Source organism: Pleurodeles waltl, chromosome 1_2 (genome assembly GCF_031143425.1).
Source record: "Pleurodeles waltl isolate 20211129_DDA chromosome 1_2, aPleWal1.hap1.20221129, whole genome shotgun sequence".
In the NCBI taxonomy this organism is placed as follows: Eukaryota; Metazoa; Chordata; class Amphibia; order Caudata; family Salamandridae; genus Pleurodeles; species Pleurodeles waltl.
In genome coordinates this window covers 335,371,130-335,396,560 of record NC_090437.1, presented here as the reverse complement: position 1 = coordinate 335,396,560, position 25,431 = coordinate 335,371,130, and the positions used below count along the sequence as shown (strand labels likewise).

At 44.6% G+C, this 25,431-nt stretch overlaps 1 protein-coding gene across 2 annotated transcripts in view; it reads left to right on the top strand.

Annotated features, from left to right (window-relative positions):
- Nucleotides 1-24,332, top strand: part of DENND4C (DENN domain containing 4C) — a 1,359,979-nt gene extending 1,335,647 nt beyond the window's left edge. Inside the window, exons 32-34 of one of the 2 annotated variants that reach the window (XM_069239287.1) lie at nucleotides 2,608-2,758; nucleotides 11,168-11,232; nucleotides 23,812-24,332. In XM_069239287.1, the coding sequence (XP_069095388.1) occupies nucleotides 2,608-2,758; nucleotides 11,168-11,232; nucleotides 23,812-23,948 (353 nt within the window). In that variant the 3' untranslated portion in view covers nucleotides 23,949-24,332. The remainder of the gene's footprint in view (nucleotides 1-2,607; nucleotides 2,759-11,167; nucleotides 11,233-23,811) is intronic. The other variant, XM_069239298.1, reaches the window with a different exon arrangement.
- Nucleotides 24,333-25,431: the final 1,099 nt, after the last annotated feature.

Genomic DNA, 25,431 nt, shown 5'->3' with positions numbered 1-25,431 from the left:
AAAGGTTAAGTCAACATGGCATCCCCCTAAGGATGCCATGCCCACAAGCCGCTGCCTGTGGCATAGGTAAGTCACCCCTATAGCAGGCCTTGCAGTTCTAAGGCAGGGTGCACTATCCCAGAGATGAAGCATAACTGCATGAGCAATATGCCCCTACAGTTTCTAAGTCCCTTCATAGACATTGCAAGTGCAGGGTGGCTATATTAAATATATGGGCTGGGAGTTTGTTATCACGAACTCCACAGCTCCATGATGGCTACAATGAAGTCTGGGAAGTTTGGTATCAAACTTCTCAGCACAATAAACCCACACTGATGCCAGTGTTGGATTTCTTGTAAAATGCACACAGAAGGCATCTTAGAGATGCCCCCTGTATTTTACCCAATCCTTTAGTGCAGGACTGACCAGTCTGTGCCAGTCTGCCACTAAGAGAAAAGTTTCTGACCCCATGGGGTGAGAGCCTTTGTGCTCTCCGAGGCTAGAAACAAAGCCTGCACTGGGTGGAGGTGCTTCACACATCCCCCCGCAGGAACTGTAACACTTGGCTGTGAGTCTCAAACTCTCAGGCTTCCTGTTACAGTGCCTCAGGGCATTCTAGCAAGTGGAGATCTCCGCCCCGGGACAAAGCCCCACTTCTGGTGGCAAGTTTGGCGGGAAACTTAGGGGGAAAAAAAGGAGGAGTGACCACTTCAGCTAGGACCCACCCCTAAGGCGTCCAGGGCTGAAGTGCCCCCATACACCAGAAGGGTGTAGTCACCCTCAGGGGCAAATGGCTACTGCCCTCTGACCCTTGTAACACCTTTAAATCCAGGATTTAAGGGCCTCCCTGTACCCAGCTCACCAGATTCCTGGCAACCTCACAAGAAGAAAGAAGGACTTCTAAACTGACCACCAGCAGAGAAGACTGAAGACGCAAACTGATTTGGCTTCAGCCCTACCGGCCTGTCTCCTGCTCCTAAAGCCCTGTTAAAAAGAAGGCGACGCATCCTGCAGGACCAGTGACCTCTTAAGTCTCAAGCCTGCACCCCAGAGGACCAAGAACTCCCATGGACAGTGGCTCTGTCAAAGAAGAAACTCCATCCAAGGACTCCTTGGGTTGAATCCGGAGGAACCCCCTGACCTCAACAGAACTGGACGAAGATTCCTGACACCAAAAGATACCTCTACACCCGCAGCCCCCTGACCTTGGGGAATCCGAACTTCAGTGCAGCAACGTCCAGCAAGCGGCCCTCCTCTTTGTCCAGCCTTTGTTTTCCCGGAACCGACCCCCTGGACTTCTCCTGCAGCATCTTTGTGACCCCCTAGGTCCTCCTATAGGAAAGCATTGGGAGCCTGACGCTGTGTTTGCACCCGGCTGCACCTGTGCCACTGAGGGTGTGTTTGGTGCTGACCGGTGGCCCCCGTGCTCCTCTAAACCTCCCAGGTCTGCCCTCCGAAGATGCAAGTACTTACCTGCAAGCAGGCCTGATTACAAGTGCTCCAGTTTCTGTAGGAGCCCATGTCAAATCGACCTTAACTTCGACCTCTGCACCCGGCCGGCCCTGTGTTGCTGGTGGTCGGTGTTTGGGGTTAACTTGAACCGCATCTTGTGAACTTCGTAACCCCCAGAGACTGGAACTGTAAGTCGTGTACTTACCTCAAAACTGTGCTAACTTTTCTTCACACCTAGAACTGTTTGTAAAAATTGCGCTGTCAACTTTTTAAATGGATTATTGCTATTTATTAAAAAAACGTATAACTTGCCAATTTAAAACAAAGTGGTATTGATACATATGTTGGATATATGAAAACAGTTGGTCTGGAGTTAGTCATTGTGTGCTTCCTTTATTGCCTGTGTGTGTACAACAAATGCTTCGTACTACCCTCTATTAAGCCTAAGTGCTCGATCACACTACCACAAAAGAGAGCATTAGTATTATCTACTTTAGCCTCTGTTAAACCTCTGGGGAACTCCTGGACGCTGTGCACATTATACCTCATTTTGATATAGTATATACAGAGCCAGCTTCCTACACTCTGTAATTTATTTCACTGGCAGTTACTCTCAGTGTCTTATGCATCTCCAAACGTATCTTGTTCAGGAATAAAACTTCCAATTTCAAGTATGAAGTTTCGATTCTTTCACTTTGCTTTACATTTGAACACAGATAATGTGACTGCATTCCAGCTAGGTTAACTATATTGTCAAAGTTCCCAGGTAGATTTGGATTAGTGCTAATGGCACCAGAGGCATACTTTTCAATTACAAAGTCTTATCTCAAATCTCACATGCCTATGAAATGTATTGTTTGTAGGAAAAAGACATTTAAAATGCACTTCGAAAACATGGTGGAGAGGCATATTGTCTGCAAGAACTGTTACCCTCTAGTTGAATGTTTCCTGCTGCCTCTTCTTATATACGGGTCTGCTATATACACAGCAGAACTGTGCACAGAGACCCACAGCTTGGATTCAGCCTTACCAAGTTAAAGACCTTTGCCTGTTTTTATTGCCTCTTTTGCATTGCTCAAATGAAGGAAAACAGAAATGGGTGCACATTGTAAAAAGGAGAAAAAAAAACAAGATAGCTCATTCTCATTTGCTTCTGTTTTTGTTTTTTTTAACAAGATCCCACAGTGAAGAAGCCTGCTATCTCACAGGAAGCACAAGAATTACGTACTTTACTGGAAAACATCACACTGAGCATTCAGCACAATGACGTCATCAAACCCATCAATCTTCTGTTACAAAAATGTACCGTCGATGAAAAACGGCAAAGGTGAGCCGGGTTTTGAATCCAACATTTCAGTAAAGCAGCAAGTAATCATCTCCTGTTATCATTATAATAAAGTGCTGGTTTTATTTCAGTTGTTTTTATTTGTCACATAGCCAAGATGGGTAATGCAGAACCATCCATGATAATATGTACCTAGGCTTATAGGAAACAAATATATTTAAAATGATGCACAGAAGAACACTGAATATGTCACATTGGTTTTCAGTTGACAAAAATTGATCTACAACATAATGTAACATTGAGGTATTCCTTCTCTACTTTATGTGGTTGGCAACGTAAAGTTTTGGCATGCTTCATTTAGCTGACATCGTATTCTCAGGGCTTTTCCCCAGCAACTGGGATAAGGACTGTCAGAAATCTTCTTACAGATCCACAGTCCTAAATCTCATTACATGATGCAGATCCATGTCTGAATGATTAAAATTATTAGGTAATGCACTGTTACAGAGATTACAGACTTCAGTTTGTCTCATGTTCACCATTTTTGACACTTTGAACTTTCTTTCAAATTACACAGATTATTCCCTTAATTCATTTTATGCATGTATAGTGAGGTGGATGTTCAGTGATACTGATATATATTTGTAGTGAATTTGAAAATTATAAAATAAACACTTGCATTTGACTTGACTGCTGCTCATCATGCATGATGAAAGCCTATTGTAGTTTCCTCCAGCATACACTACCGCTACAATCTATCGGTACTTTTATCACCATGAGGTATTTTTCTCTACACCTATATATTTCTATTGTTCTTCACTGTGCAACAACTTTAGCTTCAGTGATCTCAGTCTCCACCATCACACTTGTAAGATCAGACCTATTGGCTACAGTTCTTGTCTTCTTCTAGAGATATACTACAAACGTTACTTGGATCTTATACCATAGGTCAACAAAGTAGACTACCCTTCAGGAAAATGAAACAATTGGCAATACAACTTGGAAGGAGCTTCCTGAGATTTACACAATAAACTTCAGTAACTAATTTTCAAGGGTCTGACAGCTGCAATTTTACTGAGGGGGTTTAATTGTTTGACTGGCTTATGTATATTTGTCAAGTGCCATAAAAGCAGAACAGGATAGCCTTGTCTGAATTAGTTATTGTAGAGGATGTTTTGATTGATATACCGTTGTACCCAACATAGAAAGCCTTGCACATAGGAAAGGCTGGAAAGTGTCAGTGAATAATCCAGAAAGGTAACATCCTATTAAATAGCTATGGCTAAGGTTGAATGTTCATTTGCACAACAGAAGACCAACAATAACAAGAGGAGCAAATCGGATAGATTTGCAACAGATTGTGATACTTCCAGGATTCTTCTTGTAACTCTGTTTGCTTGAAGTGACATAAGCCAGAGTTTGTATACACATACGCCCCAGCACCCTGTAACACAGAGGAAACTGTTTGCACTCAATAAACCCTAAGATAATGTTGACTAGTATTCCCCACAATGATGCACACATTTAAATACTGAACTTTTACCATTTCCTAACATTTATGTGTTAGTAAGATGCCTCTGCTGTACAATCCTCATGAAGAGTTCCTCACTAATTCCAGTTAACCACAGTAGATGTTGTATTCTTTATTAGGCATATTAGTTATATTTGGTACAGAAAAGGCGGGCAATCCTCGCAGAAAAGTTCTGTTCATTAAAAGGTCTGCTGATTTATCAAGACGTGTGATTGCCTCTTATTCAGAGTTCTGAGATATTATTCCTTTTCAGTAGTTGTTAAATGATCCTGTGGCCTTTTCGTTAAATGAATTGCCTCACTCTGGTCCGGGCACTGCGAGGCAACAGTGACTATGGCTGACATAAAGATGGAATTCCATCCTTATCCTCTTGTTACATTTTCGTGCCCATATCGTTGACACAGTGACCAAGATAATCTTTTAAACCATGGCAGACCCCCATCTTTACCAGTGTGCTCTCACTTACTGCATAGCTCATCACAAACTCCCTTGCTTTAGACAAGATCTCCAAATACCTCAACAAACCATGTTAGCTCCTCCAATAAATACACCTAAGGTCAACCTGGAAAACCTTGTTTACCTCAGGTCAGTCCCTTGCCTTCTGTGTTAAGATACCTTGGAAAGTGTTATTTCACAACTCTCAAATATGTGGAGTGATACAAATCATGAAAACTCTGTTTCTCCCAGATAGATGCCAAACAGCATCCAATACAAACTGGTTATCCATCCAGCTAGATATTTGTTAAGTGGGGCAACCATATATTTGCAAGACTCTGCCTAAATAATTCCCTAAATCTACCTGCACCGCCCAGAGGTAGACTTCGGAAAGTTATGAAGAGGTCTGAAAGTCTATGTTTGATTGCATGTGTGGCTGTAAGATACACATGCTCTGCATAATTCTGCCATCTAGTGTTGGGTTCTGAAGGTTGGAAGTTGTTTTTCTTGGAAAAGTCTTTTGAGTCACGAGGTACAGTGACTCCTCCTCTTGGCAATGCGCATGGTCTTCGACTCAGTCTTCAGACTGCTTTCTTCCACTGTTGGGTCTGGTCGTGTTTCCTTGGAACTCTGGTTTGAGACTGTAATAAGTCTTTTCCGCTCAGGAAAACCTCTCCAACTCCATCGGTATTGTTTGCGATCATATTTTCTTTGTCCCTTTGTGTTTCAGGATCGAAGAAACCTTTGTTCTATTTGAACTATTTTGATTGAGGCCCTTAGGGCGGACATTTTTATTTCTGTCCGAAGTGTCATTCCAAATTCCCTTGGACCAACCAACATCCTCTGCTTGTCGCTGGAGCATAGAGAAGAAGATTGTGAGGCCTGTCAATCCGTCAGGTCGAAGAAGACACTGCGTGACAGGAGTGCTCATCACCGAGAAATTCAAAGGCAGGAGATGGAGGAAATGCCCGACATTTTCGATATCCAGGACATCATGTTAGACACCGAGCAAGAGCAGGAGACCCAGGAGGCCTCTGCTCCAGAGGAGGAGGTATTTTCCATCCAGGACTCAGACTCGGAGGCTGATGTGATGCTGGAAATGCAGGAGATCCCTCCGGGTCAAAAAAACATGAGTAAATCACACACCCCCCTGCTTTGCCCAGAAATCTCTAAACTTCGGAAGCGAAGGCTAGTGATCCAATACTGCATTCTGTCCATAGCAGCATCAAAAGACTTTTTCAGATGTCCCGCCCTCGGGCTCAGCACTGAAACCTAAGCCCAAAAGTGTCTGCTTCCACCCAGAGTAGAACACCATTGGTTCTGGTGCGGAAACCTTCCACCTCACATTTGACGCCGACTCTTTCGGCAGCAAAAAGACTGCCTGCCTCGGCTCCAACAACTTTGGCACTGAAAAGTAAACCTGCTTCGGCACCGAAAAAAAACTTGAGTCCAGAACAATCTCAGAATCGAAATCACCACCGGAGCCAATTCTATATAAAATGAAACAGCTTCAAGGCAAGCAGTTGCAACTTCAGATCCAGCCACAAACGGGAAGGGTGCTGGTGAAGACTGTTATCTCCACCTCTTCAGTGCGACAACTTAATTTTGAGGAGGCTCTAGAACAACCCACACCTCCAGTCAAACAAAGGAGAATGGATAAGGACATAGAAGAGTCTCCGCCACCTCTCCCTACATCTCCTCCACCAGTCACCCCACCACCACATTCTCTGTCTCCGCAACATTCTCACTGTGACCCCTGGACATACATTTCACCACAAGGGTCACCTCATTCCCTTCATAATACACAAGATACAGGCGATGACAAGGAGCACTTACACACTGGTATAGACCCTTGGTGTCAGTATTACGTAGATACCTATACACATACAGGCATAGAGGTTTATCCAACTAGACTTTCACCACCTGACGAAACTACTTCTTTTCAAGAACTAGGGGGAGGGTAGCAACTTACCATCAGGTACCTCTTCATAAGAATCCTACAGAGGATGATTTCCTCTTTGAAACACTAACTGCCTCACACAAGACAGCTTAATATATCCCTATGCTTAAGGGAATCTTAAGGCATGCAGACAGCACATTTCATGACCTGGCTAGAGCTCAGATTATTACTCCTACAGTGGAGAAGAAATACAAGGCTTCTCCCTCAGACCCTATCTACTTCAGGAGTCAGATTCCAGCAGACTCTTTAGTAGTGACTAATGCTAGGAAGAGAGTTAACTCCCAAGCTACCAAGATGCTTCACCTCCTGATAAGGAGAGTAAACTCATTGATGCCTCAGGCAAGCGTGTTGCTGCTCAAACAGCAAATCACTGGCATATTGCAACACGGAGGGACTCCTGGCAAGGTATGACAGACGCCACTGGGATGAGATGGAGCAGTTACTCCAATACCTCCTAGAGGAACATAGGAAAAGGGAGCAAGAAGTTTTCAATGAAGGACAGCTAATTTCTAATAGCTCTATACGTTATGCCTTAGATTCAGATGATACCGCAGCCAGAGGTATCAATACTAGTGTCCTGCTAAGCCATCATGCATGGCTGTGCATTTCTGGCTTCAAACAAGAGTTGCAACAAACAATTCTAAAGGTGCCTTTTGAAAAGGAACGCCTCTTCGGCCCACAAATAGACCAGACCTTAGAAAATGAAGAAGGAAAACGAGGTGGTAAAATCCATGGGAGCACTCCAGCTTTCCAGCTCTCGCAGTGCTTTTTCTAGGCCACAATGCAAGCCAGCCTTTAAACCTCCTTCAGCTGAAACATCCTAATCCTACAATAAGGGTCAACCAAATACATCCTCACACAAGGGATTCTGCAAAGGATCCTAGTATAGAGGAAACAATTACAGAGATAGAGTTGAAACAACCTCCCCTCGAGCCTCTGTCACTGTCTCTAAACAGTGACTCTGTAAGGCTACCTTGTGAATACCAGACACCTGTAGGAGGGCGCCTTCAGTTCTTTCTCCAAAATTGGCAGCAAATCACAACAGATCAAAGGGTGTTGGATATTATCCAACATGTTTATTGTCTGTAGCTACGTTCCACACCTCTAAATATCCCACATCGCACTCACAGGATCACATTGCTTTACTCAAACAGGAAGTTCAGACTCTACTTGCCAAGAGAGCAATAGAACCAGTTCCGTTTCAAAATAAAGGAGCAAGGGTGTATTCCCTTTTCTTTCTCATCCCCAAGAAAGATGGCTCACTGAGACCCATTCTGGATCTCAGACCCCTAAACCATCACATCATATCAGAACATTTTCATACGGTCACACTCTAAGATGTGTTACCCTTGCTTCAACAGGACGACTTTCTATCAGCACTAGATAAAATACGCCTATTTCCATTTTCCTATTCTCCCAGCTCACCGATAATACCCATACCTAGATGACTGGCTTATCAAAGCCAGCTCTATCAATCATTGTCTCAGCCATATTCAAACAACAAAAGACTTGCTTCACCGGTTAGGGATCACAATCAATTTTCAAAAGTCGCATTTCACCCCACTTCAGGTACAGCCTTACTTTGGGACCATAATCAATAGACAGCTAGGCATAACTTACCCAAACGCACAAAGAGTCCAGAACTTTCAAGTGCAACTTTCACCCCAATCAGCGGGTCACAGTGAAATTAATCCTAAAACTTCTGGGAAAGATGGTTACTTGCATTGCAATAGTGCCACATTCATGTCTTTACATGAGCCCGTTGCAGGAATGTCTATCATGCCAATGGTCTCAGGCATAGGAGGATTTAGTGTTGGTAGACAACTGCACCTTCGTTTTCTGCAGTGGTGGAACAAAACCAATCTTTTGAAAGGGTGTCCATTTCTGGACCCTGTTCCAGAAGTCATTCTGACAACGGACGCTTCCCAGGCGGGATGGGGTACTCCTCTCCAAGACCTCACAATACAGGGTCTTTGGGATCACACACAGACTTTTGCAGATCAACTATCTCGAGCTGCTCTCTATTCATCCAGCACTCAAAGCTTTTGTGATGCATCTTCTCAACAAAGTAATCCTCATTTGCATAGACAACATGACAACCATGTTCTATCTGCAAAAACTGGGGGGGGAGGGGCACACTCATTACAGTTGTCTCGCCTTGCACATATAGGTTGGCATTGGGCGATTCGCCATAACATTTACCTGTTAGCGGAACACCTCCCAGGATCACACAACAATTTTGCTGACTGCGGCAACAAGTTTACGAGTGGGAACTCCACCCCAGAGTCCTTCAACCCTACCTTCAAAAATAGAGTTTTCCAGACATAGATCTGTTTGCAACAAATGAAAACGCAAAATGCCCAAACTTCACGTCCCAAGTTCCCACACCCTCCGTCCCAGGGCAGTGCCCTGTGGATGAACTTGCCTATGCTTTTTCACCTCTCCCTCTTCTTTCGTCTGTGGTTCATAAACTCAGGCAAGTCTCTCACACTAATTCTAGTGGCACCCAAATGGGCAAGACAACCATGGTTTACTACCCTGCTGGACCTATCAGTAGTGCCACACGAGAAGCTTCCCCTCAACTCGGGCCTTCTCTCTCAGAACCAAGGTCAGATTGGTCACCCAAATGCCAAGGAGCTGAATCTTGCAGTTTGGTTCCTGAAGTCTTGAACTTTTGGTATTTAAATCTAGCTCACGAATTTATGGACATTCTTAAAGAAACACGTAGACCTACCACTAGAGCATGTAGTGCAGGAAAGTGGAAACACTTTGTTCACTGTAGCATTTCTAAAACTGGAACACCCTTCCAAGTGCCTGTACAAAATATTATTTTGTATCTTCACCATTTGCAAAAAGCAAACTTGGCATTCACTTAAATAAGGTTACATTTAGCAGCCATTGCTGCTTATCTTCAGAACAGACAGTAGTCTTCTCTTTTCAAGATCCCTGTCATAAAGGCTTTTATAGAAGGGCTTAAAAGGTGATACCACCAAGATTACCACCAGTGCCTTCTTGGAACCTTAATGTGGTACTCACTAGACTTATGGGGCCACCTTTTCAACCACTAAATTCATGCCCTTTGTAATTTCTTTTGTGGAAGGTAGCCTTTTATGATGCAATCACTTCACTAAGACGTGTAAGAGAGCTCCAGGCATTAAACTTGCGATAACCTTTTTTCCAGATATAAAGTGGTTCTTTGCACCCAATTTCTACCACATGTAGTATCTCAATTTCATATGAACTAAACTATTGAGTTGCCTGTTTTTTCCCCACAACCTATTCCGGTTGCTGAAAGAGCCCTCCACACGTTAAATGAGAAAAGAGCGCTTATGTTCTATATTGAGAGAACTTAAACCTGTAGGAAGACAAAACAACTTTTTGATGTATTTTTTCCAGACTCGTGCAGAAGCCAAGAGGTCACAACCTGTTACCCTTAGAGCACACGCACCAGGCAAAAAAGGTGCATCTATGGCATTTCTAGGTAACATACCCATAGCGGACATTTGTAAGGCAGCTGCATGGCCAACACCACACACTGTCAATAAACACTAATGTGTGGATGTTCTAGCATGACAGCAAGCCAATGTAGGTCAGGCAATGCTATGTACTCTTTTTCAAAGTGTTGTAACACCCACAGGTTAGCCACCGCTTCTCTGGAGGCACTACTTTACAGTCTGTGCAGAGCATGTGTCTCTACTGCTGCATATGCCATCAAACAGAAAATGTTACTTACCCTGTTTGTATCTGTTTGTGGCATGTAGTGCTGTAGGTTCACATGTGCACACCCGCCTCCACAGGCACTGGTGCCCGTTACAGTCTCTTAACATACATTTGCACGCATGGTCATTTCCCTTGCTTATCTTTAGACTACACTCCATTCACAGCCGCCTACAGGAAAACAATCTGAAGATGGAGTCGAGGACCATATGCATTGCCAGCAAGAGGGAAAGTCACTCTACCTCTTGACTGGAAAGATTTTGCAAACAAAAACAAATTGCAACCTTCTGGACCCAACACTAGATGGTGGAAGTATTCAGAGCATGTGAATCTACAGCGCTACATGCCCCAAATAGATGCTTACTGGTTAAGTAACATTTTCCTTTTCTGCTAGGTGTAAGGACCAGAGTATAACTGTCCATGAAACTTTACTACTCATGCTTTAGACTTGTTATAATCCCTGCTTGGTTTGTGCTCGGAAGCAGCCGACTGACCGTCAAAAACTTTGAATATAAAATGACCACTTAGGATGGCGAGTAACTTTGGACATTATCGCAATACATTACCACCTTTAGCACTGGGTCGGTATGGAGTTCTAGCTTTATAATAAAACCTGTGACAAGGCCTGCTTGATTAATGTAGACAGATTTTATTCTTGGTGCATGGTTTTAATCCTATTGCTAATGACCACCGGAATTGCTGCTTTCTTCCTTGCCTTACTTTTGTTGTTTTGGGTAATCTGCCTGCTGGGCAAGGTCAATGTGTTTCTATCATAGCTAATATTAAATTGCTTCTTATTCTTTTGCAGAAGTTTGTACAGAGAAATTCTTTTCCTCTCCTTAGTATCACTTGGTAGAGAGAATATCGATATAGGTAAGTTGCTTGTAACATTCCTCATATGTTCAAATATTGAGGTTTGGAAGTTCAGTATTTGTTGGTTGAAACTGATTTTAAAGTAAAGAAATGGTAAAAATAAATACCACCTTTGTAATAGGTACTTATTTACATTGATTCTTCATGTAGATGCACTTTCTGGCTGTGCAGTGTCAAAAATTAGGTTATTAATTTGGGAAGAGGAACTGCTTTCAAGATAATAAACACAATGTCAAAGTGACTACACAGTTTTAAGAGAATGTCTGCTCATCCCTCGCTAACAATGGTACAGACAGCAGGCAGTTTCCCAGAGAAAAGACTGTTAAGTTTGAGCAGTAGCATACAATAAATGTCCATGCCACTTCAGAGAAGTCAATAAAAACGTAATCAGCAAAATGATTAAATTGGATAAGAAGAACAAGAGATAAAGAGTTGTGAAATTTTGGGGGGAAAAGGGACAAGAAAACTCAGATGGCCAATTGAAAGTCAAAGTTCACGGTTCACTGGAATATAGGCATGCTTTAAGGCTGGCTGTAATGGAGCATACCTTGAAAGCTGAGAAGATTACACTAGTGAAAGTGTTTCGCTTGGGACATAAGAATTTTCAGTTTTCATCCTCCTGCAAAGCTGGATGCTCAAGCTGGCAAGTGCCTCTCAAAGTCTGACACATTTCATTGGGATTCTGTTGAAGCCTTCATTTTTGGTGCTAAAAGCTCCATGCGAGATCAAGAAAATGTTAATAACCCCCATCGTTGCTTCACAATGGAAGTAGTTTTGCTGCCTCCCCCCAGTCAAAGTTTTACTGTTACACACAGTCACTTTTATTGTTTTGAAATACTTCCAATGGGGCAGGATTGAAAGCTGTACCCAGAAATGGCTCTACAAGGCTGAATACCTTCACCATGAGGTCCAGTTGACAGCTTTTTATTATTGGCAAAATCTCAAAGAAGTATAGGCCTGGATATCATGCCCAGAGCGCACCCTCCCAGGGGAAACACCTTGTTGCAGTCCCTCTAGTGGGTGGAGAATGACTACATTGCAAGATGTTTTTGTTGTTCGGAGAATCGCTGCCCCCAAAGCATGCAAAGACCTCCCACAGCACATTAGAGCCTTTTAAACACTTCTTGAGTTCCGCAAAAAGCTGGCTCTTCAAATAATGTCCAGCAGGGCTGGCAGCACCCGGTGCGACAATCTTTTTTTGTGCACCCACCCATGTCTAAAGCTAACCTGCTATGCAACACGTAAAAAACAAAAACAAAGCCTATAGATTTTTCATGGGCGAAACCTATTGGCTTTGACAGTGCTTGTTAAATCCATGTAAAATATTGGCAAATGAAGGCAAATTTGCGCCCCCATTCTTTAAGTAACTCTCCTTTTGTTCTAGCCTGTGTAATTGGTAATCAAGGACACAGGAAAGCATTTATACAGTGCGAGTTTGCATACAGAAAAGGCTACTTTCACCCTTGCGTGACCCAGAGCTTAAGGAAAGTTGATGTGCGGGCTCTTGTTTAACCTGCAGGATGCGGAGGGAAGAAAGAAAGACGGTCTAAAGAAACAAAAATCAGAACTACACCTAATTAATGAGGCTTTGCGTATTGTGCTGTTCCTTTTGGTACAGTGAAGGGGCTGGGTAAAAAATATGTGGAAGGGGAGTATGTGGTGAAAAAGAAACACCATTAATATCAGTAAAATTCATCTGCATCCTCGGCCATCTATAGTGCTGGAGGTAGGGGTGGGGGAGAGGTCAACTGTTGAGTTTTCTTCTTAAGAGGCACGGACAGGTGTACCGTCTTAGAATACTTTTATTGTTATGGTCTCTCAGAGAACTCCTAGTGTCCAACAGTGTAGTCTCTAGGGTTCAGCTGCCAAAGAGATGAAGCAGCTCTTTGGTACCAAACAGACCCACTCCATTGGCAATATTATCTCTGAACAATGGAACCCCTGGCGCCACTTGCATCCCATACTTGCCATAACCTATGGCCCTCTTACCTGCAAATACCACAGCAATAACCAGTGTTGAATGATTGTTGCTGCTACCAAGGGCACTAAATGAGGACGGGATGTTCAGAATGGAGAGAGCACTGACGAAAGAACAACCATATTTGAGCTGTGCCATGTCCAACTACCAAGTGCAGAGCTTCCCCTTTCCCACATTGCAAAGTCTGTATTTTGTTTTTTGTTTGCTGTTTTATAAAGCACAAATTCTACCTGAAGGAGTTGAAGTTCACATGAGCACCAGTTACATTATACAAGAGCACATTCATTTTTAAGCCAAAGAAGAATAAAGTGATTTTCTCATAATCACTGGATTTTAAGCCTATGCAGAGTCTCGCAGCTTCCCCAATTCCAAGGTTGGCAACATTTAACATAATGCTACATCCTGAGTATCCTACTGTGATAAATAACCCACCCTATTTGAATGAGCCTCCAATATAAAGCACAGCTGTTCTCTCGCTGTCACTTATACTTTGTCTGACTAAAGATTCACATTACTCCAACTAGAGAACGCGCTGTGTATAGTGAAGGTTTACACTGCAGCAGTCGTGATGGAGAAAGGAGGACTGAAAGTGCAGGGTTGAGAGGGGATCGAAGAGACATGCACTCAAGAAGAGTAATGTCAAAAAAGTAACAAAAAGTGCCTTGCGGCCACTGAAACCACACTCCCCACTGGAAGCAGTACTTGAACCAGTGCTCCAGTGCAGGACAAAGAAGACTTGAAGGCCAGGAGGAAGACGGAGAGAGGAAGGGGTGATGACCAGTAGGAAGCATGCCACGTGGGAGCCGGCCAATTGTAAGTAAAGTGAGGTAAGAGCCATGTGGGAGCCTGCCAATGGTAGGTAAAGGTAAGTAATGGGCGAGTTTTAAGCCCCTTTTGAGATTTTGTTTAAATCCAAGAGATTTTGCACGCGCTGTGCAGGAGGAACCTAAAAAGACACGTGGTTGGAAATTCAGACGTAGTAAAGATGGCTTATGGACTGCCTGTTTTCCCACAACAAGGCTACTCCCCAGTTACCCAGATATGTAGCAGCTCACTCTATGGCAGACCAGGCCACAACAATGATTTTCCTTCCTAATAGTTCAAGAGCTAAAATCTCCAAAGTTTCAACTTCCTTAAAGATCTCTTCTGCCACCACTATTGATTGGAAAGTAACTCCTTTGCATATGCACAGTGCATTGTGAAAACACTGCTTGATGTCTGGGGACAAAAGCTGTGCTAATAGTCCTGAGCTCTATACAGTGTTGCTTCGCTTTCTCTGTGCAGTGATGTATTCCTTCAGTGCCAGTTCTGAGGAAGAAACTTACTCATAACAGCCGCTGGAATTATACAGCAGGGCAGGATCAAATTATGCTCCCTGAGAAACTAAATTATGCAGCAAGAAAAGGCAGATTATGTACAGCAATGCATATGCTGTGATACTATTACTTATCAATTTTTCAATTTTTTCACGTTACCACTGTCCAGGCAAAGGTTGCACCTCATTAGTACTAGTTTAACCTCCAAATACAGTATTAGTCAACAGAAAGATGACCAGTCAACCTTTGGATAGAGCCATCTGCTATGCTCGCTGCAAGATGTGTCGCTGTGAGTTCAGTAACCTTTGATCCATTTGAGCTAGAAACTATTTTTTGTTAAAATATGCAGATTGTGTAGCAGATTATGGATCATGCAGCCAATCCATAATAATGCACAAAACACAATTGCCTCTGGGTCCCACAATTCTGGTGGCCCTGCTTATTACTACAAGGCATGACAAATGAGGATAGCAGATGCCATATATGCAGATCTGTATTAAGTATTGTTTATTACCGTTTGTTGAGGGTGAGGAGAGTAATTTAACTCACTTCTCATGAGTCTTGCCCTCTTCTCACAATCTACAATGGTAATAAATGCCATAATACACTGTGTATTTTTAAATGTGTGTGTGTATATATATATATATATATATATATATATATATATATATATATATATATATATATATATATATATATATATATATATATATATATATATATATATATATATATATATATATAGGAATTTATGTATAGATATCTACATAGATGGACCCCGTCCCCCATTCTGTGACACCATCGCCAACACTATCAGCTCTCACGCCCTCGCCTCCACGGACTACCTACTCCTCGGTGACCTAAACTTCCACCTGGAGAGCACTAACGACTGCAACTCCACTGCCCTGCTGGACAACCTCGCAAACCTTGGCCTCAAGCAACTGGTCACCTCACCCACCCACTCAGCCGGTCACACGCTTGACGCCATCTTCTTGTCCAGCAGCCACATCGCCTTCACTCACACCACCGAACTCCATTGGACTGACCACCACTGCGCCCACTTCTCCTTCCTGAAGCCCACCACCAACAATATCCTATCCCTTACCGCAAGTGGAACAAGATCTCCAAGGAACAACTGATCTCGAACCTCGCCCAAGCTCCACCACCCATTACCAACGCCGCCGCCCTCAACCTCACACGATGGCTCGACTTATGCGCTAACTCCCTTGCCCCACTCAAAAAAAACAACACCCGCACCAACAAGACAGCCCCTTAGTTCATCACAGAACTTCAGACTTCCAAACGAGAATGCTGAAAAATTGAGAAAGCCTGGCGACAAGAACCATCAGTGAGCAACTTCTCCGCCCTCAAATCAGCCATGCGCAAACACCACCAGCTCATGCAGACCACCAAATGATCCTTCTACACAGAACGCATAGACGACAACCCACACAACAGCAAAGAACTTTTAACCATCATTAAAGAACTCACCGAACCCAAATCCTGTGCCATTGACCCTCCGCACTCTCAAGACCTTTGCAACTCCCTCTCCAGCTACTTCCACCGCAAGATCACAGATATACACGAAAGCTTCATATCGACGCCACCCTTCATCACCACCACTGATGCAGCCAACACCACAGCACCCTACCGCGCCAACGTGCAGAACACCTGGACCCCCACCAATGATGAAGAAACCAGCAAAACCATGGGCTCCATCCACTCAGGCTCCCCAACAGACCCTGGCCCCCACCACGTCTTCAACAAGGCTAGCCAAATCATCGCTCCCCAGCTCTGGGCCATCACCAACAGCTCCTTCGAGACCGCAACCTTCCAAGATATTTGGAAACACGCCGAAGTCAACGCTCTACTAAAAAAAACCAAAGCAGACCCTGAAGACCTCACAAACTACCGACCTATCTCTATATTCCCTTCCCTGCGAATGTCATAGAGAAGATAGTAAACAAACAACTATCCCGCTTCCTGGAGGACAACAATGTACTCGACGTCTCCCATTCTGGATTCCGCAAAAACCACAGCACCAAGACCGCCCACATCGCCTGCACAGACGACATCATGACCAGATTGGACAAGGGTGAAACAGTCGCCCTCATCCTTCTAGACCTCTCCGCAGCATTCAACACCGCATGCCACCAAATCCTTCGCACATGCCTCTTCGACCCCGGTATTCACCACAAAGCCCTGGACTGGCTCACCTCCTTCCTCTCCGAAAGAACCCAAAGAGTTCGCCTCCCTCCATTCTGGTCTAAGGCCACCAAGACCATTTTTGGGGTCCCCCGAGGATCCTCACTCAGCCCCACCCTGTTCAGTATCTACATGGCTCCACTCGCCAGCATCGTCCGCCCCCACGACCTCAACATCATTTCATACGCCGCCGACACCCAGCTCATCCTCCCCCTCACGAGGAACCCATCTATTGCTAAAAACAACCTACACGCCGGACTCCTCGCCATCACTAGCTGGATGGCAGCAAGCCACCTCAAATTGAACTCAGGAAAAACCGAAATCATCATCTTCGGATCCAACAAGACAGCATGGAACGAGTCTTGGTGGCCTACCACCCCCAACACCCAACACCCAACACCCACGCCCGTAATCTCAGCGGCATACTTGACTCGTCTCACTCCATGACTCAGCAAATCAACGCCATATCATCCTCCTGCTTCAACGCCTTCCGCATGCTATGCAAGACCTTCAAGTGGATTCCAGTAGAAACCAGAAGAACGGTCACCCACGCCCTCATCAGCAGCAGACTGGACTACAGCAACGCCCTCTAAGCAGGGACCACAGCCAAGCTTCAGCGAAAACTCCAGCGCATCCAGAACGCCGTCACACGTCTCAATCTCAACCTCCCTCACCACGAGCACATCTCCGCCCACCTCAGATCCCTACACTGACTGCCCATCAACAAAAGGATCATCTTCAAAATCCTAATCCACGCTCACAAAGCCCTCCATGACACCGGATCGGCCTACCTCAACGAACTAATCAACTTCCACGTCCCGACCCGCCAGCTCCGCTCCGCCCACCTCGCAACAGTCTCCCGCATCCAACGCACCACCTCCGGTGGCAGATCCTTCTCCCACCTTGCCGCCAAAACCTGGAACTCCATCCCCACCAACCTACGCAAGACCCAGGACCTCCTAACTTTCAGAAAGTGCCTCAAAACATGGCTCTTCGAGCAGTAATCCCCCCACCCCCAGCACCTTGAGACCCTGCCCGGTCAGTAGCACGCTTAAGAAATTTGATTGATTGATGGATACTATTGCATGAAAGATGGCCCATGATACTGAGGTTCCCAAGCTTTACTTCAGAGAATATAAAATAAAATAATGTGTGGCTATAGAGAATGCACACAATCCCACTGCTGGAGGAAATAAATGTACAGGTAAGTAACTTAATTTTGCTCACCATTGTGACTATTGTACTCATAGTCCATAGTTCCCTTGATTTCCTGATGGTGAGTCCCTGGTATGGAGTGTGGGACCTGGCTTGACCGCTCCATGCTTCGTCTGGGATTCTTTTGTTTAATCTGTCATGTTTGAGGCGTAGTTATTACTGTGCTGTGGCTAGCAGGTTGCAAATCTAGACATGCCAAGGTCTAATGTACAAGAATGAAAAATTTCCTAGCTAACGTAACAGAAAGTTTAAATTCCGTTAAGGATATGGAGGCGAGGATTATGCTTTACACTTTCTTCACTTTATTAACAGCGGCCATATTAAAGAAACAAACCAAACCACATTTCCCAGAACCCACAAGGTAATTGGTAAAAGCAAACAGCAGGCAACATTTCCATCAGAGTCCACCCTTCAATCAGCTGTCAGGGTTGTCCATATGGTCCCTTGTCTGTATCCTCCAAATCCTCTGCGCCCGAGTCACCCAATACCCCTTTATATGCTTCTCATTTCCCAGTATCCATGCCTGGTACAAAAGCGAGAATCTGGACTCTAGAGATTTGTCTAGCAACCAAAGCATGTAAAAGAACATAGTTAATTGCATCACAATTTTCAGCATCGAAATCAGGATAGAAGACCCATTACTTCCTAGTCACAGGAAGGGTCTTCCAGATCAGGATCCGCGGGTGGAATAATCCTCGCCTCTGTGTCCTTAATGGAATTTACACTTTGTTATGTTAGCCAGGACATTTTTAGTTCTGTGTCAGGACCGGAGCCACGGATTATGCTAGTTCAAAGCTTACTTACCACCAAATGGGCCATATCCAAAATTGGCTTAAAACAGAACCGTTTAAAGTATGAACCTGAGTACCAGTCATTCGCATTCATGATGTCCTCTAATCGGGCACCTAGACTGAAAGCCTTGGAGGCCATTGCCCCCCCTAGTAGAATGGGCACCAAAAATCGTGAGATCAGTGCCAGCTTCCTGCATGACTCACCAAAACAAACGAGCTATAGTGGACGAGGAAACCTCCTTATGAGGTTTCCTGAGGGCAATTAGGAATTGTCTCCCCTCTGGGGGCATGAAATCTACCAACATTTCCTCATAAGCCTTTAAGCATTGCAAAGCTTCAGAGACTCTGGAAAGGCTGGGTCCTCTACAGTCCTACATTTAGTTCATTGACTAATGGTAAAACAGACCCGATAGGAGAAAAAATTATTCTGTGATGTCTAAGGCTCCAACATCAGACACCCTTCTGCACGATATCAGACAGAGAAGCATTGCCAACTTTGCCGAAATCTCCTTATGCAAGAGGAACCTATTAGGTTGCCAGGATTTAAAAAAAAAAAAAGGTTGAGCACCTTATCAACATCTTAAAGTTCAGAATACTGTGGTTCTGGCAGGAGAGAGAACCTGATACCACGTGACCAGCAGCACACAAAAGAATGTTTCCACACAGGGTTACCCTCAACATGTATGTGCCCTGCCGAAATTGCCAACCAAAAGGTATTGATAGATCAATAGGTCATGCCCTGCTGGGCTAGACTGGCCAAGAAATTCAGGATCTAAACTACCTCAGCCCCCACAGGATCGCAATTCCCTCACACACACTAGCATCACCATTGCGCTCACTCAGACCTGTATTGCTTGACTGTGCTGTCAGACCAGGTCTTGGACAAGAAGTCTTCAGCCTGCACCGAAAGGCCTGGGATCGACCACCTACCCCTGTAATCCTCCATGCCATCAGGTTGAGAGATCCGTCCAGCACCATCTGATGCAAGATCCGATCCGGCCTGAGAAGGAGATCTGGAAGTAGGGGGTCGGATTGGAAAATTCTAATAAAGTTCCTATAGAACTGGAAACTATACTTGTGATCTCTAAATTGGGGTGATCAGGACCAACTCCGCGTGTTGCCATCTGATCTGAGCCGAAGCTCTCAGGACCACATCAAATGGGGGAAACGTATATGCTTGCTCCTTCCCCCAGTCTTGTAGGAACGCATCAATGGCATCCGCCAGAGAATTTGGTCTCCAGCTGAAGAACCCGAGCAACAAATGGTCCAACCTGGAGGAAAAGAGATTCACTGAAAAGGGACCCCACCGATCCTGGAGCATGGCAAAAACCTCTGGATGTATTTTCCGCAGTCTGGAATCCAAAAAATGACAAGACTGCCAGTCCGCCACTTGATTCCCTCAACCGGGAACATACTCTGCCATTACTGATATCTGATGGTCGAGGCGGAACTTCCAAAAATTAGGCGCCAGATTGGACAGAACCTTTGAACGGGTGCCACCCAAGTGTTTTTATATATCGCAGAGCTGAAATGTTGTCCATTTTTAGCTGGACACATGACTGGATCTTGTCCCCGGTCCAACAGCAGGACGCAAAGGAACCCGCTAAAAGTTCCCATCAGTTGATGTGCAACGCCTGCTTGTGCGGAGCCCATGATCCTTCTGTGGAAATTTCTGCCCACTGAACGCCCCAGCTTGACCTGCTGGCATTGGATTCTATGATAAGGTCTGGTACAGATCCAAAAATTGCTCTCCTGTTCCATGAATCCAAATGGGAACGCCGCCAACAGGTCTGCTTTGTGCTTCGTTGCACAGGATGAGTGACAAAAAGCAAGGCCTCTCAGAAGATGCAGTGCTTTCAATCTTTGCAGGGCTCGATAATGTTGAGGTCCCAGAAATATGGCATGGATGGAGACCAACTAGTCCGACCAGGCGAGCGATCTGTATTAGACACCCTCTGTCTGGTCAACGTTCTGCAAAGTGAGTGTCTGATCTTGGTAATCTTCTGAGAAGGAAGGCTCATGGTGGCTTCGGTGGAGTCTGACAAATCCCAGAAAAGTGGCCCTCTGCGCCACCACCAGAAGGGATTTCTTTACGTTTATCACAAAAGCCAAGTTTTCCAGAAGATAGACAGCCATCTGCAATTGAGCCAATAACTGTTGAGGATCCTGCGCTAGGAGGAGCAAAGCGTTGAGATACACAATCAGTCAAATCTCCTGTGCACAAAGATACTTCACAACGAGCTTGAGCACCTTCGTGAAGCCCCAAGGTGCGGAGGAAAGACCGAAAGGTAGAGTAGTGAAGTGGAATGTTTTCTGACGCCAGAAGAACTGAAGGAACCTCCATGGGGAGGAAAAATCAGAATGGCCAGATATGCGTCCTTCAAGTCCAGTTGGACCATCCAGTCTGCAGGACACAAGACATCTTGAAGGAGATGAATCCCCTCCATCTTGAAATGGTGGTAAACCAGCCATTCGTTGAATTTGCGTAGATTCAGCACCGATCTCTGACCCCCATCTGCCTTGTCGACTAAGAACATGTTGCTTATGAAGCCTTGCGTGTGGGCAGAGGTAGGACAAATAGCCACTTTTTCTAGGAGTGATGCAATCTCCACATCCTCAAGTTGGGAAAACTGGAAGGATCTAGGACATACCTGTTGACATGGGAAACCGCAGAAATCTATGCAGAAACCATGTACCTTTAACAGGATACATGCATCACTCATGAGTGTTTCCAGAACATGTAAAAGTTTTGCCAATCTGGCCCCTACTCTAAGGATGAGGACGTGGATGCACAATCTATGAATTTAAGGTGTCTCCGCTTATTGGGCAGTGCGCAGTTGGCATTGCACAGGAATAAGACTGAGCACTGAGCCCAACCGGAGAGCGCTACCGGGGAGATGAGGGAGCCTGAAGTTTTGACATCGTCTGCCATATACAGGATCATGGTCATAGGGCATCCAGGAGATTATCCTGGCACACCCGCCAGTACCTATGAATACCCATTTTGGGATCATTTATGAATTTCACCAGAAATGTAGACTTCCTGGTGTCAAGCTCCAGGGTCAGAGCTCCCTTACCATCTAATGAAGGCTGTGGGCATTCTGCCTTCAGGCAACTACGGGCTTCTTTCCCCAAGAGGGCTCTTATCCTACTCGCCACGTAGTTTTCTGCCTTTGTGGCTGGGATCCAATCAGACAAACGAGGATGGAGGAGCTCCTCCACATCAAGCATGTCTGATCCGACGTTTGCGCCATGGGGTTCAGTGGCTGGGGAAGAAGTGGAAGGATGCCAAGGTCTGGACAGGCCAGGCTCTTTGTCCGTGTCGCCGTGGACATCACCCCCATTAGGGCCAGAGAGAACTGGGCTACAAAGTGCCTTGGGCAGGGGCATATCGTTGGTGGACGCAGTGAGGGATTGATTTTGGGCCAGAGGCATAAAAAGGCATTGTGATTCACCCCATCCTCTTGGGGGCACTTGGCTGAGAGAGGCTGGTCATCTGGCGGTTGGACCGGGGCACTGCGGTCTGCGGCCATCGAGGCCTGGCCCATTTTGCACATTCACGTGTTACTTGCTGCGCTAGGCGCTGTTCCATGGGAGTCATCGCCTCCTCAACCGCCCTATAAATATGTGTGTGCGCCGCATCATAAAACTCATCCTCCTAGGGCAACTGAGCTAAGGGATCCTCATCCCCATGCATGTCTTCATGCTTTGACATGCTTATGGCGTTAACATGACCAGAGGGGCCCACCCACATGACAACACACGGGCGCAGTGCTTTTAGGCACTAAATTAACTGCCGCACAGTGACCAGCGCAGAGTAAAACCTTAAGGGCAGTGTTAAGAACTGCAAAGTTGGTGCTGGGGGGTCAGCGAGTTAAAACTGGACAGACACACAATTAAAAGGGGTCCAAGCCCCCGGGACACCACCCTCCCTGGGATAAATCACAGATGATATGGGTGATGTTGCCTCCTGGGAGCGTGTCCCAGCAAGGCAGGAAGCCTTAAAGCAATAGTATAGACCCCCCAAGGGGTGTGTGAAGTCAGGCACACCTACCCCGAACAAGCACAGGATGTTCAGACAAAATGCAGGCTTCACAGCCTGTACAGACCCTCTACAGTGAGTGCATCGCTCTCCAGGGGCAGGCAGAGACATAGACAAAGCTGCGCATGAGTCTGGATCCTGACAGGAATTCCAAACTCATGCGCTGCTTACCATAGAGAAAAAATGCTTCCAAAGTGCCACCTACCATCTGGAATCCAACACTGCACTCTGCATAATAGGGAAAATGAACAAATGTCCCTTAGGAGCACCAAGCGGTCCCGTGACACAGACATTCGCATCCAACAGGGAATGAAGATAACAAGCCAAATATAGCAAGAGAAGAAAAACTGAACTTACTTGGGCTGCGAGCAGCGAAGAAAGATAATTTGGAGGATAGAGACAAGGGTCTACATGAACAATCCTCACACTTGATTGAAGGATGAACTCTGATGGAAATGTTGCCTGTTTGTTTTTACCAATTTCCCTGTGGGTTCGGTGAGATGTGGTTTGGTTTGTTTCTTTAATATGGCTGCTGTTGATAAAGTGAAGAAAATGTAAAGCATAATTTGAGCCTCCGGTCCTGACATAGAATCACTGTGATGAGCACCTTGACACCTGTGATATAATTACTTGACCTATGAGTCAAACCAGTGTGAATATTATCTTACTTCCTTCCTCTTCCCATTCTAATGGATTGTTCCTGTCAGTTTAATACACATGGAGATTCTGTTTAGATTTGAATGTGAGAGAGGTAATATGACTGAAAAGCCGATGGAGTATTATTAAACATAATGAAGAACTACAAAGTGCTTCGGACTTATTATAACACCCTGTTTACCTAGTAAATATTAACGTGAATGCTCAATTCCGTTAAAGCTTGAAAAATGACAGTTGTGTATTCAAGTTTGCGGTTTTAAAAAAGCATCCTGAATTTTGCCTGCCCATGTCTTAGTCTCTTCTGTTTTATTAAGGCTTTACCTGGTTGCCATGTGTGAGATTAGTAAATTGAAACTTTATTTTGTCCACCCGCAGAGGCCTTTGACAGTGAATACCGGATTGCATACAAAGAACTACCCACAGAATGGCTCGGTAAAATGCAGAAGATTGATGCCCCACCTAGCAGCAATGTCGAGTGGTGTAGGAAACTATTTGGGGCCCCTCTTATTTGAGCTCTGAAAGGACACTATGGAAATGTTGCACAAACCCAGTGGATGTTGGGCAGTCAGTGTGGCTAAACGGGAAATCTGCCAAAAAGTTGGATTCAGCCGGTCATCTGTAGCCCATGGCAACCTCTTGGGACTATTGAGGACTGTCAGCATATTCTTGTTAATCTTCTTTTAATGGCATGAAGTTTCATACCAGGGAAAATGAACAAGTGTTCAAAGTCACCTTGTAACGCTTCCTGCTTCTTGACACTTTCAGAGCACCTGGAAAAGTCCAAGTGCAGGAGTTTGGAAATACTGTCGTTTAAGCACTTTTTAAAAGACCGTCCATATGTATTTAAGGATTACATAAGCATACATGCATCATCATTAGAGGGGAAGAAAATTTGTAAAAAATAAATAAATATTAAAAATAATAAATATGAAAACAACGGTCACTAAAGATAAATATCTGTAAATGTATACTATGAACACTGGAATTTAAAACGCCCCCAGAGTGAAAATAGCATCCACATTTTTAACTTTGCAGAAGACACGATGTCAGTAACAGGTTGCTCCGTGTCCGACCTAAATTATAATGTAATTGTCTGTTTCTAGTTTTCGCTTTTGTTGTTTTTAAGGTAAATCAATTTATCTCTTAAAATAAGCAAACCTTTAGCCCTTAGCACTAAGAGATGGAGTTGCCTCCTCTGCTCACCGAAGGAGGTAAGGGGTTGCCTAAACAATAAGGTGATATTGGCCTCTGATCCTCAAGCAGGGCAGATTTCTTAAATGATTTGGGGGAAATAGAATAACGTTATAGACGCCTTGTTAAGATGTAGTGATAAAATACACCATTTGGGGTGGGAGTGGGAGTGGGGGTGGGGATGGTATAGGGAGGGGGTGTTTGTCATGAAATATATCCGCTATTGGAAAGTTCTCAACAGCAAATGAAGGAACATAGTTTTTACCTAGCTTGTGTAAAGTGCTCATATATCATAATTGCTGAATATTTAGTTTGTGATAAAGGGTGTTACTGGTTTGTTAAAGACATAATTAAACTGCAGATTCAGAACCGGCAATGTTTGACATGCTGTATGCACTTCGGCTAAAAATAGTACACAAACTGACAGGCATACAGCCACCTAACATAATCGGGGGAAGTAATAATATCTAGTTTTGTTTTTAGCTGAGTGGAGGGGTGTGTTCATTCTGCATAGCACTACACTACTTTATACTTTGTCTACTGTAGTACACATCATTATTTCTGAAATATTGAACCACTAGAAAATTGCTGGATTTGAAAGTGTGCCACAGTTTCCCCTTTAACACCAGCACGTTTACCATAATGTGGTCTTTCACTGCGCTGTAATGCCTAGGTCTGCTTACGCAGGCATCCGATTTGGTACCGAAGAATGTTTTATTGCAGGTTTTTTCTGACAAGTGTGCATCAGCCTGGTGCTTTGCAGTTCATGTAAGCCACATCAGTAATTCTGACCCTGTATTGACG